This window comes from Musa acuminata, chromosome BXJ1-10 (genome assembly GCF_036884655.1).
Source record: "Musa acuminata AAA Group cultivar baxijiao chromosome BXJ1-10, Cavendish_Baxijiao_AAA, whole genome shotgun sequence".
In the NCBI taxonomy this organism is placed as follows: Eukaryota; Viridiplantae; Streptophyta; class Magnoliopsida; order Zingiberales; family Musaceae; genus Musa; species Musa acuminata.
The window spans coordinates 31143185-31164422 of NC_088336.1; the positions used below are offsets into that span (position 1 = coordinate 31143185).

At 38.4% G+C, this 21238-nt stretch overlaps 2 protein-coding genes across 4 annotated transcripts; one reads left to right on the forward strand and one right to left on the reverse strand.

The window, feature by feature from the left end:
- Positions 1 to 193: 193 nt before the first annotated feature.
- LOC103969151 (uncharacterized) lies at positions 194 to 17370 on the reverse strand. Of its 3 annotated transcripts, XM_065088088.1 has the most exons (16): positions 17212 to 17370; positions 15063 to 15110; positions 14240 to 14333; positions 12796 to 12974; positions 11625 to 11675; positions 10772 to 10828; positions 9249 to 9369; positions 5028 to 5094; positions 4873 to 4914; positions 2616 to 2721; positions 1860 to 1970; positions 1183 to 1254; positions 995 to 1096; positions 798 to 844; positions 647 to 674; positions 194 to 532 (listed from the first exon to the last, which is right to left on the reverse strand). In XM_065088088.1, the coding sequence occupies exons 2-16, from the start codon at positions 15078 to 15080 to the stop codon at positions 449 to 451; spliced, it is 1179 nt and encodes a 392-aa protein (XP_064944160.1). In that variant the 5' UTR covers positions 15081 to 15110; positions 17212 to 17370; the 3' UTR covers positions 194 to 448. The 3 variants fall into 3 exon arrangements, with proteins under 3 accessions (XP_064944160.1, XP_064944159.1, XP_064944161.1); XM_065088087.1 differs by lacking the exon at positions 647 to 674; XM_065088089.1 differs by lacking the exons at positions 647 to 674; positions 9249 to 9369 and having other exon boundaries at positions 10768 to 10828.
- Positions 17371 to 19295: 1925 nt separating this feature from the next.
- Positions 19296 to 20876, forward strand: LOC135596170 (E3 ubiquitin-protein ligase ATL31-like). Its single transcript, XM_065088091.1, has one exon. It carries the CDS (start codon positions 19380 to 19382, stop codon positions 20622 to 20624), a length of 1245 nt encoding a protein of 414 aa, XP_064944163.1. The 5' UTR covers positions 19296 to 19379; the 3' UTR covers positions 20625 to 20876.
- The last annotated feature ends 362 nt before the right edge of the window (positions 20877 to 21238 follow it).

Here is a 21238-nt window from a genome sequence, read left to right on the forward strand (position 1 = left end):
GTGAGAAGAACATCTTCAATATACCAACTTTTTAATGAAAATTTTGCCCCTCCAAAATATTGCTAGCAGTCGTCGTTATTCATATGAGAAATCCCTGCCACTGCCCTCGAGAAATTCCACGTGCAGTTTTTCCATATTTTCATTTGCTCCATTTGTCATATGAAACAAGTTAGCTTGTTCAACCACAATTACGTGAGAAATCGCAAAATATAAACTGATATATTGAATTGGATTCATATGATTCAAAAGAGGGTGTGCAAGCAACTCTGGTACAAAACTTCACGGATGCTAATTTTATACTCTGAGCAGCATACTTGTTATGCTCCAACCTAAATAATCTTGGTGTGACAATTCATGTATATTGATGAATGTCTAAGTTGCATACGAGGCTAATTTGTTTTTGTTAAGCCTCTCATCTATCATAATCCTTTTAGCTAATCCTCTGTTATTACGGAGCACAGCAGGTCGACACGTCAATACCAGCAACCTCCATCGCATTGCAAACCCACTCTGGGATATCACCCTTAGGGAACTGTAAGAAATTGAGTGAAAATTAATCTAAAACCCTCTAAATAACAGACGTTAATACCATTAAGATTGGTCATAATTTAAAAATTATTTGGTTTGTGTTTTGCAAAACACAAACCTGCACACGTAAAAAACCCTGTACAAACCTGTAGAGGAGAATATAAAAAATCATTAAATATCGATATAGTTTTTTTTGGTGCAAAAAAACTGAATTCTAGGTTAATTAAGAATAAATTAGACATATTATTAAAAATATAAAATCACCATACTCTGGAAATCGCCCCTCGACTATTGATGTGTGAAGGTCCTTGCTTAGCTGCAGAAAGATTAGTTTCAAGATAATAATCGCTGGCAGCTAACTTCAAAAAGGATAAATGCAGATAAACCTGATAATTCTTTTAATGCAATAAATATTCATATATGATCACAAGCATATCTCAGCTTCGAGACAAGCTAGAGATTTTACCCTCATCATATATGACAAATTATGATAAGACACTAGCTGGGAACCCATTGGATCTTTCGTCACAATGCAGTGTAAGTAGGCTCGTGTATAATTTCTACAAACCTGCAAAGAACAGTACGACTTTCAGCAGTCAATTCTGTTGTGTAATCATTTTTGCCTTTAAATGTCAAGGTGGGGTAAAGTCTTACCATACACAAACATGTCGGATCAATAGGACGTTCATCATTGGCCATGGCCTGATTTTTCAACTTCAAGAGACCCTGGATAGGATAAAAGACTAGTTAAATGACTCTTAATGACCATGATGATTGGATCATCTTTTTGAAGTTAACCCATACATTGAGCTTCTAAGAGACCATGAATTTTAACACAACAACTTCAAATTCAGAAGTGAAAGCACAATCCCAATGTAGTGTACCCATTGCATGAGGCTTCTGCCACTGAAGGATTTGTAAATGGTCAATATATACAGCTTTTACTTTGCAAGTAGAGATGCTATTTTCATAACCTGAACCTTTGTCACTCAAATTGCTAAGAAACGATCTTACATGGCACCAAGGCCGGCCCTTTAACCGTCTCCAGTTTTTCAGGTTCATGTGTTGGGTGGACTTTGTGTTTTTGTTGTTTTATGTCCCAAAAAATGAGTGGATTTTAGGCTTGAATGAAATTTCCTAATTTCCTAGTCCATACATAATATGGCCTTAAACATCTACTCTAATCTTCTAGTTTCTGGATCTTAAAGCAAATATAAATGTAATCCTTAAAAGAAATAAAAAAAATCATGTTTATGAGATTTTAGAATACTACAGAGACAGAATACAATAATCAGATTTAACATTAATTTTATGAATATTAGTATGCTAACCTCAGGAATAAGAGCTGTGCCAAAACGAGCAGTTCGTGTAGGATATACACAATCATACATGTCTGCACCTAACGCACTGCAAACTACAAGATCAAGTGGATATCCAACACCCTACAGAGTATTTGCATGTCAAAATAAATATATCAGGTAGCAATATTAGGAATGTAGAAGACAACAAATAAATTTAGAAATCTACAGACACATCGAATATATGTAAATGAAAAAATTACTTATCTTAATATACTTAGCATACAAAGTATTTCTATCAAGAAACAGATCTTTAAATACCCATGCACATAATCTATCTTCGTGCATGTGTGGGAAGGGATTCAATCACATATAATCAAAAAAGAGATCCAATATATGGAAATCTAAATTCGTGACCAACCATTCAACTAATCTATATCCTTCTAGATCTCAAAGTCACAATTGAAACTCCTGAAGAATCAACTTGTTGCAAAAAATATGTGGTGCTCCAAAACACATCACAAAAAATATAATTGAATATCCAGAATACTGATTATGATATAAGCATCTTGCATAAACATGAAGCACAGTTCCGTTTTGAGGCTAAAGATCTTCGAACATATCAGATCAACAGTCAATATCCCAATTTCAGTAAAGCATATAAGAACTCATCCATGGATCCTTGAGTATGAACACCAAACTCAATCGAATAGAGTTGTGTTGGATATAAACGGAACTGGGATAAATATTACTCGGAAAAAATAATAGCACATGATATAAAAGCTGTACCATCACATATCGGGGTTTATCTTCTGGTAATGCAGCAGTACACTGTGCAACAACACGCCAAAAGGAGTCTTTATCTTCACCGCCTGAAAGACCACCAATAGCATAGCTGTCACAGTAGAAAGTGAGTTCAACTATCCAACATCAGATGATAATTCATCTACGAAGCTAGAGAAAAGTAGATAATTACTGTACACTTTTTAAGTCATTACAAGTTTGCAAACTTGTAGAACGTTTCTATATGATCAGCAAACAGTGAAAGCAATTCTTATGTGATAAATGCAGGAATCCACTAATTGAACCAATAACTAATTACACACGTATAGTGGATTATCCTCAACGATCATCGTATTGGACAAGACGCATGCGTAAATCCCACCTTAAGAGGGAAATGCAGCCATACTCTATTGATAACTAATTACGCACCTGTAACAACGACAATCCTTCGAAGTCATCTTATCGGCCAAGATGTATCAATCTTGAGAGGGAAATGGTCGAAACAAGTCCAATGGATTCTATAAAACCTAAAGGAAAATATTATCCTTCCCAAGAGCATGCAAGAAACACAAAGTTGGTGAATTATTTACATATTCGCCAGCAAGACTTATCCAACCACACTGACTGGCTGCAGATGGTCAGTTTTGCAACTGATTAGGGGCAGACTTAGACCTGTTAAATCCTTATAACTAACTCCAAAGTGTAAACTGCATCTTAGAAAGAAATTCAAGATATTGGGTGAATGTTTAGCTACTTTTTAGAAAATATCAAGTGTCCATTTGTGAACAACGAAAGCAAAACTGTCAACTTTACAATATAAGTGTACAAAGCATAATGACAGGTACAATGTTGCCAGAGTAGTTGTTGCGGTGATTCCATATCCTGAACCTAAATAAATAGTGCATTTTCTTTTTCAAAGAGGCAACAAGTATTCATCAACAACAATCATGAAACTCATGTAGCATATGAAGAATGGAGATTTCACCTGAACATAAAGTAAGAACCACAAACATGCTAGCTATGACCCATAAGCTTCTGTGTAACAAGAAGATGGTAGATATGGTCATGAACCAACTGCTTTCTTGTAGACCACCTTACACTTATGGCCACCCTTTAAACAAATCTGGCACTAATAGCTTCTCCAAGCTCATGGAACTACTATGACACATGAACTTCTGTTCACTTTTTCTCTCTTTTGTTTTATGGTCAAAGTAGCAAGTACCACAACACATTAGTCCTTGCTTTTAATATGTAGTTAGTTGACAAATTACATGGCATAAAGGGTGGCCAGGAGCATGAGACTCTTGCTTATGCAGAGTCCAGAAAAGGTTTAATGTATACAGTCTTACCACTTTACACTGCAAGCATTTACTAATTTTGCTTTCAATAATTTTAAGAAGAGGGTTATGGAATATTTCAAATAAAAACGAAAAACCAACACAAAGATCACTAACAATGAGGGTGAAATTAGAAAAATGGAACAATTGCAAGCCATTTATAACAAAAAGCCCATATCTTTCAACACAATATAATGTTTTTTCTTCCAAAAAGGGTAAAAATTATATTAATTTTAAAAGTGACTATGGCTTCTTCTCTGCTCATCAAAGCACAAAAGAGATTTCAACTCTGTTGGCCAAGTATCCCACCAGAGCTGAGAAATGTCAAAATTCTTAGTTTGATAAGCTAACCAGTTGGCACAACTATTAAATTCTCTAAACACATGGGACACCTTACATTCCTCAAAATCAGCTAATAAATACAAGATGTTCCTAACATATTTCATAAACCCACATATATCATTGCTCTAGAATATAGAGACCTTAAAACTGATCTTAATTCTTTTGGGTGAGACCCCCTGCTTCCTACTCCATTCTCCATTCTCTTTATCCATCAATCATAAATTTCCTATACATAATCACACAACAAGCCTTGTCATTGTTTCAAATCATTCTTTCAACTACTAATCTTGTAACTTCGGGCAGGGTAACAGAACCCAACAAGTAGATTGGTACAGGTCTAGATGGAGATACTGGGCCATGCTTGAAGTCTTGAACTAACTCAAACCAACTGCATGGATTACTTCAACCCTACTGGAGTTGTTGCCATCTAAATTACAAAGGAAAGACTTGAACGAAATGTGAGTCACATAATTGATATTGAAAAGCAGTACCACATCATGTAGCAGCAACTTGAAGGATCTTAAAAATAAAGATTTAACACATAATAATATACAAGAACTTAAAATGGTCGATAGACAGCCTACCCTGGTAAATTGCGATCCACCAAACCTCTGACACATATATCTCTGGAAATAATAGCTTATTAGTATCGCATTGCCTCTACATGACAGATGAAAAAACTGTTTTACTTTAAGTTTTGTTGCATGTCATGTTTCAAGGCACAAAACATATGGCTCACCTCAGAACTGGATCTAGTCCTCCTTGAACAATTCCAAATAAGTTTTGTTCATCCGGTCTCTTGTGAGCTGTCCTTGAATGTACCCAAGATATCACAAGGAAAATAACAAATATAGTAACTAAAAAGAGAATATCATGAAAAGATGTGTCATGCTTTTAGAAAATGTCCAAATGCAAGGATAGATTAATACCTATTAAATATATTATTGTTCCCATTGAAAAACACAAGGTATGACATCTATGCCTATATTTGTTACCAAAGAAAATAAGAACAACTCAAATTAATATATAGTATAAGTTTTTATGGTATATTGCAAGCATATATCTGCATGATTACTGAAATAATAAGTAACTCCTGCTATTTACTATTTTATTTAATAAAGGCAACAAGTTCATACCACAATCAGATAACATAAAGATTATATAAATGTTTATCATATTTCTAACGAATCAAGGAGAACCAAAAGAAACAATCAAAAAGTTAAGTACATGTTATAGTGTTATACTAACGTGACAGACATTTTGTGTATAATATCATTTTGAAAAAAGAGAGACATAGGGATTGCTTCAGGAATATTATGAAAAACTATTGTTTATTTTCTACGACATAGAAATGGCTTAACAACCATGAAAAATGAGAGGAAGAAAACTTCTTAAGCAATGTTACAAAAAAAGAAACGTTGTTTTTTTTTATTACATACATATAGCTTAACAACCATGATAACATCTACAGCACCGACTGGGTGGTGAATGTATGTTCAACAATATATTACAAGTCAACTAGAGGTACATACAATGTGATGATAGTTTAACAATTTCTGAGATTCATTAAATGTTGGGAGATTATTGTCCAATGAAAGGTAAGAAACAAAAGGCCTGATGGAAGTTGCAAGTACTAGCTGAACTAAAATCAAACCGATGATTTGCTCCAGTGAAGAAAATTCTTTCAATAAATGTCACAATGGAATTTGACAACAAGAAAATAATATGCAAGTTTTTTTCTATAGCAGTGACTTCACATACTCAGTTTTTTGCATGTTAGTGCAATATAACCAGTTCTCGGAGTTCAATGTTTTAAGAAACAACTCAATGCATTTTGTAAATATACCAAAAATGTCGTAAATAAGTAATTTAAGATAAGATATTGTAAATGTTTCCAATGAAAGTTCATATAAGTGCAGTGATTGAAAGAGGCGCTCGGGCGCTCGGGCGAGGCGAGGCGAGGCCCGAGCGCCTCGCTAATGTCCCAGGCAGCGCGCTTCAAACAGGCGTCGCCTGGGCGCTCGCCTGAGCCCAGGTGCTGGGCGCTTCGGGCGAGCGCTTGGGTAAACCAAGTGACCGAACCAGGATTTAAGGTCTGGTTCGGTTCTGGTTCGGTTGTTAGTTGGTTCAATCGAACCAACTAAACCGATATAACCCTAACCCTTACCCAACCCTAACCCGTTGCCGCTGCCGCTCCCGATCTCGCTGCTCGTCGCTCCTGCTGCTCGTCGCTGTTGCTGCTCGCGCCTCCCGCTCCCTTTCCCTTTCCCTTTCCCGCTGCCGCTGCCGTCGCTCGCCGTTGCTTCCTCATTTCTCCGTCAGGCTCAGTATACAGTATACTCTTAATATTAAGTTTATTTGAATTTTGAAATGATTAATTTTCAATACTGTTAATAGATTAATAATATATTATTTTGATTTTAATGTTGTTAATTTTTATTTTGATGTAAAATTTTATTGTTTTGAATTTTGAAACTTTTTGTTAATGTGACATTGTGATTTTGTATCTTAGATTTTCTTAATTTAATAGCATATTTTTATTTAAAATTTTAAATAATTATATTTATTAATTATATTATATATTATTATATTTTAGCGCCTCGCTTCGCTCGGGCGAGCGCCTCGGGCGTTTTTGGACCTTGGCGTCTTTTGGCGCCAAGCGCTTTTTAAATCACTGTATAAGTGTGACATAACTCAATGCATTACCTATGTTCTGTTTATAGAACACATGAAATATGATGAGTAATGGAGAGTTATATGAAGTTAACCTATTCGATCATAGGTAATTAACTCTCCATTAGTAATTAACTCTGTAACTTTATAACTCTCCATTACTTATCATCTTTCATGCATTCTATAAACAGAACATAGGTAATTAATTCTTACTAATACTTTTCATATTTGGTTCTGCTATTTATTTTTTATGATCAAACAATTGTCTTTGAGAAGGTATTATCTGTATTTCACCGCACTTGACTAAATATTTAATTACATTTACATTATCTGCTATCTTTATTTCTTTTTCATTTTAACAGTCCATTTCACCAAATATTATAGAACTATCAGACCGTACACTTACCAACTACACTAATCTTATTTAAAGTTAGCACCAAAATTACTCTTGGAGTCTGCATATACAAATTAAGATTAAATAACATTATAGCATTCTAATCTTCTCCATTCCTTTGTGTCGGGAAATCTGGGACGACATCACATGCGCAGCAGAAAAATAGAAAAACAAAATTCCAGAATTTCCGCATAAAAGAATGTTTCATGGTCATGCAAAAGTTGGTGCGCAAAAACCCGCGAAACCGAAAAACTACGCATAAGAAAATTATCTAGGGAGATCGTATATCCCTGAAAACCTGTAGATCTGTGGGAGAGGATGAAGGAGGTCAAGCGTCCTCCTCTCTAACGGTGATCCATACAGCAGGGCCGCGACGACGCTCCTTAAATCTCCAGGCCTGCTATCTGAGGAGGAGAATGGGAGAGGAGAATAGGAGGTAGCAACCAAGAAACCTCTAGCCTATAGGTGTTTGGTTCCCTCCTATTTATAGAGGCCCCTTGTCAACTTAACCCTAATGGATCCTGCCCTATTGAGTGTTGGATCTCCATCCAACTACCAAGGTCTCTTAGATTAGTGAATCTCTATCCAATAATCTTTTATTGGCTCTTATTATATCTTATTCATAAGATCCAATAATTCAGGGGCTTATTGAATATCCAATAAGATATGGGCTCCGACGGATATCTCATATATGAACCTCTACTCGTCGCAATGCCTACCATATGTGTGTGACCCTCTAAGCCTAATATCAAGCTGGCCGTGAGTCATACATATCAGAACTCTTTTTAACTCAATGAATAATTATCTTCATAATAATTCACTCGACTCATTGACTACGGACGTACTAGATCACTACGTCGCAGTCCCCAAACGATACAGGAGAATTCAATCCATTGGACATGTCTGTCATCAGTTATCGTGTATCTATAATCCCTCATTCATCTAATACTTAGAGATCGTATACCGGGCATGGTACTGTTAGGTCATACAGTTTCTACTCGAGTCTTGCTCTAATCGTATTATCCCGAAGAACTCTTTATCTCTCAATCCGAACGACCCGAGCCAGGGATTTGTCTAAGCAAGAACACATGGGATATTCCTCTCATGACACCGAGAGCGAATGATCCTCTGTCGACACTCAATAGCCCTCGTAAGGTTGACTACCACCCTCGATGATCGACTGTTCTAGATCTGGAACTTTCAGGCCTGTAAGTCCAGTATCAAATAATGATACTTATACAGGACATCCTTAGTGTCTAAGTCTAAGGACCAGGTACACCACTAAGACAACAGAATTGTTGTCTAACAATGAGGTATCATTAACCATCTAGCATTCTGTGAGCGGATCAATCAGTGAACTCATTCTCCAATGAGCACCTGTACTGCATCCCTAGTGTCTCCACACGAGCAGCTATAAGACCAGTCGCCTCCATTATATGTACGGGTATACCAATCTGTCCAGTTATCCCGATGTCCCTCTTGAGTAATCTATGATTAGGATTATTTAGAATCTGCGTTTAAAGGCGAATCAGTTTCATTATCGTGATCTCATCACGATCTGATTCTCATTACACAGATTCATGAACATCACAATATATTCATGCATATATGCAACAAGCAATATAAAATAATAAAATATCAAATAATATAATAAGCAAAAAGAATGCATATCATGTCACACATGCCATGACTCACGTGATTGATTTGCAGGGCACCTATGACTAGCACTTTGGTGCTTGTGACCTGTGCTTTCGTGAGGAGTATACACCTTGTTAACAATACAACAAATGAGCTGAATACATTACACAATCGCACACTAATTAGAAGCATTTCATCAAACATCATAACATATATGAATGAAACTTATGCAATCACTTTGTAAGTTGAGCATACCAACTATACATCTATCGATCCAACGAAGAGTACGGTACATAGCTTCTTCAATGCGTGGACCAGTAATGGTTGTCTTCACAACATCATCAAGCGCCATGATGATATCAGCTCCAATCTTATTCTGCACATATTTTCCACAATGCATAATATATGATATAAACTTAAAAGAAACCATTAAGATGATAAGGTCGGAAGTGCTAGGTATTTGTGGACATGAAGGCATGAAAGAGGATATGAAGGTGATAATACTTGGTTAATTCAACCACCAGCAACACAATTTTAGGTAATTTAACTTAAACTTTGTGAAGCAACACTTGGTAGTGATAACACGTGGTTACAAATGAAGCCATTCCCTCTAGGTGAGAGTGTCAGAAGCATGGATGTAGTCAACAACTACACACCGGATACTGTATATACACAAACAAGATTAAAAGAACATGCAAGTGAATGTTGGAGTGCTTGAAATAAAAATGTTCATAATACAATGCCTAACCAATGGTTTACATATGTGCGCCATGCATACACTTGATTCGTCATCTTGTAATAACAAAAATCACAACAACAAGCCGTAATGTACAAAATATTTGGGGTCAGGTAGATGTACCAAATATTCTAGAGTTGACTGATTACCCCTTCACTAATTACGGACAAGCAGAACAAATATTCTATAGAGAGTGAATGCTTGATAAATATCCAATGCATGTTATCATACAAGGAAGTCATACTGTTTTTACAGTAAATGGCAAACTTATTCAGGCAAAAACAGTTCTTCTCCTTAGTAAAGATACGGTGTGCTATGCCTTGGTAACTCTTATGGGGTTAGACAAACACTGACTGGGTTTCTTGTAGTCTTAACTCTTAACCTTCAAGAATAAAATAGTTTCATTTTATGAAGCTATATTATTTACCCACTTAAGCATTATGTCAGGCTAGAGCAACTTTAGTGAAAAAATATAACAAGGTTGGGTCAAATAATGTCTAACCTAAGATCAAGTTGAATGTAAAATGTGCTCCTGCAACCAACCCAACCCAACCGACAAGCGTCAACAAATTGTTCATTAGTTATCCATTCAGAAGAAACCTATGAATAACTACACCAGGAACCATCTCACTCTACATATATATCCATATATCATGGCCACAAGCATGCCTAATGAGGGCACACAAAACTCCCTGCTCTCTTTCACTAGACCCAAAACCTTAACGCTTTTTTCCTAAAATCCTAACAAACCTAAAAAAAGCAAAAGAAAAATAAAATTTTAAAAAATTAATATTATCCTAATCAAATCTGAGGTTCTATACTTCACCCAAGGTAGACTTAGTGGTTTTCTAAACCGAATTGGCAAAATTAGTTTCTTGGGATTTCAACAAAAATAATAGATGACAGATACAGATTATATGTAAGCATACAGTGCCAACAATCAAGAAAACCAAATGGAACATAAAAGAATATCAAAACCGATGCAGCTACAAAGGCCAATATTACTTAACAAGGAAAAAGCTTCGTGCATAGTTTTACCTACTTGTATTTGTATTGATTCTTCAGGTGTCAGAAGCATGGGCTTTGCATCAACAGGAGACTGACACAGAGAAAAAAAGGTAAAGTGAAGAGGAATCTAAGATGAAATGATATATAGAGTACTATAAATGCATACCATAAGTTCACTTTAGTTGAAGATATATGAGATTTTATCATGAGAAGCAATGGGGAAAACCTCATTATTTCAAACAGAGAAATTCAAAGTTTTTGAAAGAGACATATAACAATTAATGTGACTTATAAATCTCAATTGCTTCAGGAATTTCAAATCCTGATATTCATCAGAAGTTTTGAGTGGGAATTTCCCTGTTTCAGATTAGGACTGAGTTGTGTATGGTTGGGAATACCGAAGCATTGAACATGTACACATCTGTAAATCCTAAGATTTAGAAGTTCCATAGTCACCTTTCAGAATGAAAAACTAGAATTTGGAAGGTGGGTTTTGTTAGTGTGTGGTGCAATTTATTAAATCCCAATGGCATGCAGGGTTTTGGCATTTTCAGATGAGAAATATTTGCATAACGAAATTCATTAGGTGGGACTTTAAAGATGTTTGGCTAAAAAACAAACTGAAGAGATTTAAATGTATCTGTAAAAACAGAAGCAACATAAGAAGCCTCTCCAACACTTTCAAATGATCGAGAGCACAATCAAACTGTTCATTTTTTACAAAGTCTTTTCTATGATCAACTTACAAGCAATACATGCTTAATAATAAGAAGTTCTGAACTGCATTAATCATGACTATTTTTATGCTGGATTAAGAATCACTTTACAGCTAGACATTGCATCACAAGAATCAATAATATGGTTACTAAATAACTTTCAATCCTTACCTGAAATGTCACACCCTGCTCAGTAATGTCAGCCAAATGTAATAAAGAAACCTGCAAAGCAGTATGCCAAGTGGTCAAAGATTAAACCTAACAAAACTTAGCAAACAAAAGTATGTTGTGTAGTAAAACTAAACCAAAATTCCTTTTCATTGCAGAGGTTTACAGTAAGCACTAGTTTTCAACTTTGCTAAAATGCAATAGAAATTCTACAGGAGAAAATTACAACCCAAGGCAGGTAGGCAAAATGTTTAATCAAGCAAAACTGCATGACATTTTGTAACATGTCTTAAACATAGAGATAAAATTCCATACAGAACAACTTGCAATTATACCTCTGATAAAATCAGGACAAGCTTAATTCCTGTCCAGAAAGTAACAATAACTTTGGTTAGTTACTGTACAGAGCATGTGATCAGCACAGACTCCCATGAAATTCTCAAATACTAAAGTACTCAATGTTAATTAAAGGCTACAGGGTAAAAATTCAAGTTAGCACCTAGGAGAATATTAAGCTTCTAATCAATGGTCCATTAGTTTATACATATAGAAGTGACCCATCCACAACTCCAAGCAACTTGAGACGACTTTCGACTTCAAGAACTGTATGTTCAGCAATCACTACCACCACACTGTGACATTATGGTACCATGCTGCACTGGTCACTTGCAAGCCAGAATGCAAATGTTATATGAGTTTCTTTTCCATGAATCCCACAAGAACATTTATCTTAATTTACATCCAATCTTCTAAGATCTAAATTCATTTAAATTCAGGTGATTCTGGATATTGTTAAGATCTCAGGCCACTACATTTAATATTAAATATGCTGAACACATCTGACAGTAAACGAACAACAGGCTTAAGCTTCACCAGCACTGACTACTTGATCCTGTTCAAATTAAGTATGTGAGTCCTCCTAAAAAAATACTCACAAAAAGAACTAGTTTTTCAGTTGGCCAGAACAAGCTAGATTTAGACTGATTAGTAGTTATAATAAGATAACAAAAGGTTTAGATCAGATGTCCTCCAACAACAGTAACATAAAAATAAGCATATAAGTGCAACATCATGTATATAACATAGCTAAATGAAAGAAGTGATGCAAAAATGAACTCAGGGAACTGAATAGGGCATTTTAATATGCAAATATTGTCACCAAGAGTTTAACAACCATTTGAAAGCCGCCTGAGTCGGTAAGCAGGGCTCTCTTCCAGTTCATGAATTTATGAAGACCACCCAAGTCATCAATTAACTCAGCACCAGGTCGAAGAGCAAGATGATAGGTATTACCAAGTATTATTTGGCAGCCAATCTCCTCCAACTGATTATTAGTCAGACCTTTTATTGTACCTACCAAACAAACAATCAAAGGTCAGTTAAATATATGATTCCAATTACAAAGGGTTCATAATATTACAGCACAATGACACAGTCGGGGAGCTCAAAGTTGACCCAGAGACGGATGATGTCCTTTCTATGCTCAGTGCTTGTGGGTGGTAGCTATGAAATATGATGTTCAGTCATTACCAGCACACCTCATGTTGGCAAAACCAAATTTCTTGTGTTATTCAGAAGTTTCTACTGTTAAGCTTTCCTAGTACAAAATCAAACCACACCAAACTTTAAAGTGATATATGTTGCAGAGGTAGTATCAATTTTTATCTCAGTGAACTTTTTGGGATCCAAATACAATATATTTTGTTTTTAATCCTAAATAATATAGTTAAATAATGAATTTGAACCAATTTATTCAACTTACTTTTAAATTCAGTCACTACACATAACATCCATGCTAATTGAAGTAAGACAACGGTTGTATATTCAAGTATAATCATTCTTGAGAATTCACAACTGATGATGGACAATTATCCAATCTTTCCTCAAAAAAAAAAAAACAAGTATATACATAACAGTAAAAAATTAAAGCATAAATAGTATCTTCATTACAAATATGTGGAACATAATGTAAGTTTTATTGTCCAATAGTTTGAAAATTCTGAGTATTTTTCTGTCAAACAGTGACTGGGCAATTCTACATTTCTAGGAGAGTTTAATCAATCTGCTATAATAGGGTGGTTAGATAATTTCCCATGCTAGGAGTGTTCCTAAGTTCTGGACAATATATAGAAAATTGTCCGGCACCACCACCAAAGATTTGCAGGGAGGTTTCAGGTAACAGTTCCATACTCTCTATCACTGAACTAGCTTCTGATACATACATTTACATAGACAAAAAATCTCTTTCGGGTTTTAAGCATAATCTATGAACTTATAAATGAAAAAGAACTTACATGAAAAAGCACACAAAGATCATAATGCATTTGCATAATCTGATGCACAAACACTTCAATTAAGAGATCATAATGCATTTGCATGAAAAAGCACACAAAGACTCTACCATATAATACTAGCATAATATAGAAAAATGAAAATGAACCTACCATCATAATATTACAACTTAACAATTTTGTATGACAACAATTAAAAGTTAGACAGGAGCACAACATATATATGCTTAAAGCATCTTACTCTAGATTATATCTAGGCACGTGATAGCTGAAAAAGAACTATAAAATTCCTGCAGAATACAATGTAGAAAAGAGTGAAATTTGAACCTTGAGTTCCAACAGGCATAAAAAGTGGTGTTTGGCAAACAAAGTGAGGAAGGGATAATCGTGCTGCACGGGCTCTGTTGAATTTTCCTAGCACCTGGAATACAGAATATTCATTGAAGGGCCAGTATCAAGAGAACACACAGGCAATGAGACTATAAACTGGCAGGCAGACCCATATTTAATAATAAATCAACAAAAGAGAATATGCTGGAAAAAGAGTGCACCAAGGCTTTCAAATAGTCCTGTCCTCTAGGTTCATAGAATTTAAATGCATCAGTTCTACTGCTATTTTTTTTTAATTGTTAGTTCCAATATTAGGAACTTTAATTTTTTTCCTGTAATCCTCAAATAACTAAAAGGATAGGCCAACATATAAGGGCTCTCACCATTCTAACTAAGAAATATCCGCTAGCACAGATACAGATCAACCCTGTTGAACCTACCATCGAAAACACGACTAATTATTTTCTTATATGTCAATTATACAGCCCAAGATTTCAAATATTGGTAGGATCTACACGTACCAGTCAGACTGGTATTTATCGATCCAAGCAAGGACCAAAGCAAAATAATATTGCTTGGCACTAATGTCAAATAACCATCAACAAGATTAACAGGAGATTCGACCTTTCAAGAAAAGAAAAGAAACTGTAGATTCAACCTCTATGCAATCAAAAGTTTAGACTCAAACGTTGTATGAAACAACCTCCTTCACCCAAATGTGTAACATTACGCCCACATCATCATTGTTCATTACAAAAAGAAAAAAAGAATTGGTAGAAGATCATAAATAAACAAATATAACAAATAGATGGTTCCCCACCTCGAATTTAAGCGCCATTTTCAGAAAAGACACACAAAAGGCTTCACCCTGCAAACAGAACTCAATGTAGTTAAATTATATAGATGCATCCAGAGGATCAGCTTATTGTTCCAGTATAAAAGACAAACAAAACAAGAAAAACCAAATACGAAACACATGTCATCGTATTTGTTCACATTTTAAACTAAACTTTTGTTGGGAAATCTAGGGCGACATCACATGCGCAACGGAAGAATAAAAAAATAAAATATCAAAATTCTCGCAAAAAAAAAAGATTTCATCAACATGCAAAAGTTGGTGCGTAAGAATCCGCGAAACCGAAAAACTGCATGTAAGAAAATTACCTAGGAAGATCGTATATCCCTGAAAATCTACAAATCTATGGGAGAGGATGAAAGAGATCAACTGTCCTCCTCTCTAACGGTGATTCACATGGCAGGGGTTGCGAAGATGTTTCTCAAATCGTTGTCCAAAACTCTTCCTCACGCGCACCACGCAATCAAGAAGGGACTGCCCTTTCTTGTTGTCCACACGCTCCAAATATGGGCTACAGTATAAGAGAGGGAGAGAGAAGAATAGGATGAGACAGCCAAAAAGAACCTCTAGCCTATGGGTTTTTGGTTCCCCCATATTTATAGAGGCCCCTTGTCAACTTAACCCTATTGGATCCTGTCATATTAGATATTAGATTTTCATCCAACTACCCAAGCTTCTTAGATTAGTGAGTCTCTACCTAATAATCTCTTATTAGCTCTTATTGGATCTCATTCATAGGATCCAATAATTCATGGACTTATTGAATATCTAATAAGATAAGGGCTACAGTGGATATCTCATATCTGAACCTTTACTCGTCGCAACGCCTACCGTTGGCCGTAAGTCATATTTATTAGAACTCCTTCTAGCTCAGTGAATTATTATCTTCGTAATAATTCACTCGACTCATCGACTGCGGATGTACTAGGTCACTACGCCGCAGTCCCCAGATGATACATATTTATCCTCAGTTACCGTGTACCTATAGTCCCTTATCAATTTAATATCCCAGAGATTGTATATCGGGCACGGTGCTATCCGGCTCATACAGTTTCTACATAAGTCTCACTCTAATCGGATTCTCCCGGAGAACTCTTTCTCTCTCAATCCGAATTCTATCGATATCATAAGGTTAACTCCCGATTATCGGCTGTGTTAGATTTGGAACCTCCAGACCTATAAGTCCGATATCAAAGAATGAAGTACTCATATAGGACATCCTTAGTGTCTCAGGTCTAAGGACCAGATACACCACTGAGACGACGAAATCGTTATATGATAATAAGACATCATCAATCATCTAAAATTCCGTAAGCAAATCAATCAGTGAACTCATTCTCTAATGAGCACCTACATTGTATCTCTAGTATCCTCACACGAGCAGCTATGAGACAAACTGCATCCATCATACGGACGGGTAAACAACACATCGATCTATCCAGTTATTTCGATGTTTCTCTCGAGTAACCTATAACTAAGATTATTTATGATCTATGTTTAAAGGCGAATCGATCTCATTATCGTAATCTCATCACGATCTAATTCTCATTGTATAGATCAATGAATTTCATAATATATTCCTACAATAGATAATATAATATAATATAATATTAAATAATAATAAATAAATAAAAAGATTGTATGTCAAGTCATAAGTTTTATCAATCATGTGATTGATATAATAATAAATAAAAAGACTGCGTGTCAACACCTATTACTAACACATTTTTCATTTAAAGAAGTCACCACGGTCGTGATTAAGACGCTTTGTTTTAGCGACCAAGAAGAACAGGAGATTAAGATATCTTTTAGTTGCCATTGCGAAGGGAGAACAAGAGGATACAAATACAACAACACCCCATTGCCGCAAAGAAGCAGAAGAAACAAGGTTTTGGATTACTTCTTGAATTACTTCTTTACATCTTTGGTCAAGAATGTAAATTCACAGCACGCAGAAGCTACGGACGCTAATTACGGACCAATCAAGAACCAAAATGGCGAAGAAAACCTAAAGTCATAACGAAAAACATCTTTGAATCATTTTCTTGAAACAAAGGAACGAAGCGTCTACTTCGACAATTAGAGAGGATGGAGAGGGAAAGGGAATCGAAACCTAAAGCGCGATCTCCGCCCTCCTCGACTATGAGGGAGTAAGACGCCGAACTGCCCCAAGCGGCTACCTCGCCGTCTCAATCGACGGCAGGGCTTCGGAGACGGTTGCGGCGTCGAAGGCGAGGGGGAGATGTTTTCGAGACGGCGGCTCCCTTTATTCGTAGAATGACCTGATCTTGGCCGTTCACTCGGTCGGCGTACCTATTTTCACCGTTCGTCTTAGGATGAACGGTTTTGATCGAGTCGCTTGCGGCGACTGAGGCGAAAGAGTAAATGCCTTGGAGACAGCGGCTCCCTCTCTATTCACGGAATGACCTGATCTTGGCCGTTCAAATGGTCGGCGTACCCATTTACGGCAGTTCATACCGTCCGTCTTATGATGAACGGTTGTGATTGACGGTTCAGGATTCTACACGTGGGCCGGATTATCGGATGGTCAGAGTCTCGGTGGATTGAAATGCTATTTTCAATCCTAAGAATAGAAAATAGGCCCCATACACAGCCGTTCAAATGGGCCCCCTACACAGCCGCAGAATAGAAAAAACGTGGTACAATGATACTAAGTTTGAACGTGAGGATTCTCGAGGAACGTCGGATCGATGATAAATCCTGACAGGGCTAACCGGGGATCCAAAGACTTGTCGGAGTACGTCGTCGAGCACGCACGCTCTGCAGCTTCTTCACGTCGGGTCGGAAGCTCCTCAGCCGTCATGAAGACCTCCGAGCCCAACTTGTTGACCACAGGAAGCGGGAGACAACACGGCGGCGTCGCTCCCGCGCGCAGTTGCTTGACGCAACACAAAGCTCGATGACGGAACCACCTTTAATACGCGAGTGCTCGACGAAGTGACGCAACACAAAGATTGACTTGACAAAGATGTTCTATTGATGTAGGGATCATTTGTACTACTCCCGATTTAATTTTACAACAGAAATGGCACAAAGATTTGAATCGGTATATATTAACTAATTTAATTCAACGGCGGCGCTTCTGGAACAGCCCATCTTCGCTCTCGGCGACTTTGACCGTAACGGAACGCCAACCCAGCCAATTGGCCAAAATTCCAGATTGACCACCAATGTGAATCGAGTCCATCGGATGGAATCTGATGCCATTTTAGGACCCGTTCATTTGGTTACATGACATGTTGAAGAGGGAAGCCAGACGATTTCATTCATTCTCGTTGTTCCGAATTGGATGCCTACGTTTCGCTCAGGAATCAGAATCGATTCCTAGTTTCACACTCATAATCACTTCCGCCACTTACTTCTTTCGAAACAAATATAATAATAATAGGATAAATTTTTGAAAAAAAAATTAAAAAATTTTCTGTGGAACATTGTAACTTTTAAAAATTTCAAGATAACATCATTTAAAAAATAATAATTATCCTATCCCTATCAGCACACACATAGGTTAATCTTGTCACTTGCTACTCTTCTCTTAGTTGTTTATAACTCCACATATAAGTTAGCTTGATTGGTGCCCTCCGTGTGTGGACTAGCATCATTGGTCATACTTGTACCTCCGCACGTGAGCTACTCTCATTAATTATTTTTGAGGTACAAGAGATCAATTAGGATTGACATAGAAAAGAGAATATTAAGTATAACAAAGACGATCAGAGACAATGTAAGGAAGAAGTGACGATCTCATAGGGTTTAATGGAGATAAAAGTAAGACGATCTTTTCTTATGACTAAAGATCTCCTATAAAATTTTTTATTAGTATAAATTATAATTTAAGATTTTTTTATAATTCATCCAAAATAATATAAGTTGTAATTTTAAGGCCACTATATTTGCCATTAGCTAAACAAATTCCATTAAGCACGCCGATGCACGTGCGTCATCTCCGACGCCCAGGTGCGCTTATCCTTGCGGCTCTCCCGAGTCCAAATAAACACACTAGTTCTGCCCCTTTCTAACTTTTCTCTCACACCGAATACTGGGGTCCATCGTATCAGGAAATACGAAGGAGGTAGTGACGCGGGTACGAAATAGTGGGAAAAGAAAAGCTTTAGTACTGAACCGTCTCGAGTCGCAGAGATACAGCAGTCTACGCTGACCGCCACTGCCTTCTGCCCCCTTTCCTCTCCTCTGCGTCCTTATAATCACCTCCTGCTTCACTGACTACATCGTTGTCTCACACGTCGTGCTGCGTCCTCGATGGCCATGAAGTTCCACCGCCGTCCGATCGTCGGGCCACTAATGGCAGCCCTCGTTTCCCTGCTCGCACTGCTTCTCCTCCCTCCCCAGTGCGCCCTCGCTCAGCCCTCACCGCCCTCCGACGGCATCAGCGACAGCGCCAACAACTACAACTATTACGGCAAGTTTAACCCCACGATGGCCATCGTCATCGTCGTGATGATAAGTCTTTTCTTCCTCCTGGGGTTCTTTTCCCTTTACGTCCGCAACTGTAGCGGCAACAACGAGGACTTAAGCGGTTCCTTCCGCCGCCACGCCGCGGGCGGCGCAGCCCGCTCTCGGCGGCAGCAGGGGCTGAGCCCCGAGGTCCTCGAGACGTTCCCCGCGCTGGTGTACGCTGAGGTTAAGGGGCTGAAGGCGGGGAAGGGGGCGCTCGAGTGTGCGGTGTGCCTCAGCGAGTTCGAGGACGACGAGGAGCTCCGCCTCCTCCCTCGCTGCAGCCACGTCTTCCACTCCGACTGCATTGACGCCTGGCTCGCCTCCCACGTCACTTGCCCCGTCTGCCGCGCCAACCTCGCCGAGCAAGCCGCCGACGACAACCCCGACCTGCTACCTGTAGCCACCCCTTCTACAGACGCGGCGGGTCTACAACTCGAAACCGCTGCCCCGCCACAGGATCATGTCGCCATCGTCGTGGACCCCATAGCGGTGGCGGCGGAAGAGGAGGAGCGGAAGGAGGCAGCCGCGGAATTGTTGCGGATTGGAAGCCAGAGGCGGGCGGCCCGGCCGCGATCCGGCCGGCGGCCGGCGAAGCTCCCGCGGTCTCATTCAACCGGACATTCCGAGGTCCGGCCTGTGGTGGACGTCGACCAGTACACCCTCCGCTTGCCGGAGCACATACGGAAGGAGATCTTCGCCGCTCGGAAGTTCCACCGTTCCACAAGCTGCGTCGCGTTCCCGACCGCCGGGGAGGGGAGCTCCAGGCGTGGGCCACGCGGCGGTGGCTGGGAGGGAAGCGGCCGCGGGTGGCGGAGCTTTCGTCTTCGGAAGTCGGACCGGTGGCCCTCGTTCTTCCTCCGGACGCTCTCGCTGAAGGTCCCGGCGTGGGCCACAGGAAGGAGAGGGGATGGCGAGGGCTCGATAAAGAAAGGGGAAGGGGAGGCCTCGGCGAGGGGGAGAATCGCGACCGTGATAGCGCCTCTGGAGTGCCTCGAAGGGGGCGGCGAGGAGTCGTCCTCCACCCGATCCCTCGCACGGCAAGTTTGACCGACTCGAGCTGTTCGGATCCGTTCTCGTTGACTTCGATCGTTCCAATTCTTTATTTTATATAAACATATAAAAAATGATGGTGGGGGATTAAACGTGTGTTAAACGGCGTGTGGGGTCCGTAAGACTCAAAAAGAAATGTACATATCCTCGGGTAGTGTGTGAAGCATTGAAATGGTGGTTTGCGGGGTAGGACCCATTCATTTGTAGGTTATTAATAAGAGGATTCAATTGTTAAAAAGCTTTATTTCAGATTGCATTTACGTTGGAATTTTGCTATCGAAAATTTATTGGATATGAGTGCATAATTGTCCATCGAATCACAGAAAGTAATGGTTTTGCAGGACATCATAATCCTACCATGTGCCATAAATTTGAAGCTGAGTTTGAATGAAATTAGTGACTGCATCAATTACCACTCTTCACGTGAAAGCTTCAACCACCATTAGGTGGAGGCTGGTATCCGTCGCGATCAAAGTTAGGCAGCCTTAGTTGTCTTACATGTTAGAATCATGAATTGGCAACTCGAATATAAGTTGGCATATTAGTCAAGAGTTTGGATAGATACAACCATTAAAAGTTAACATAGGATCAATAATGATTCCACATGCATT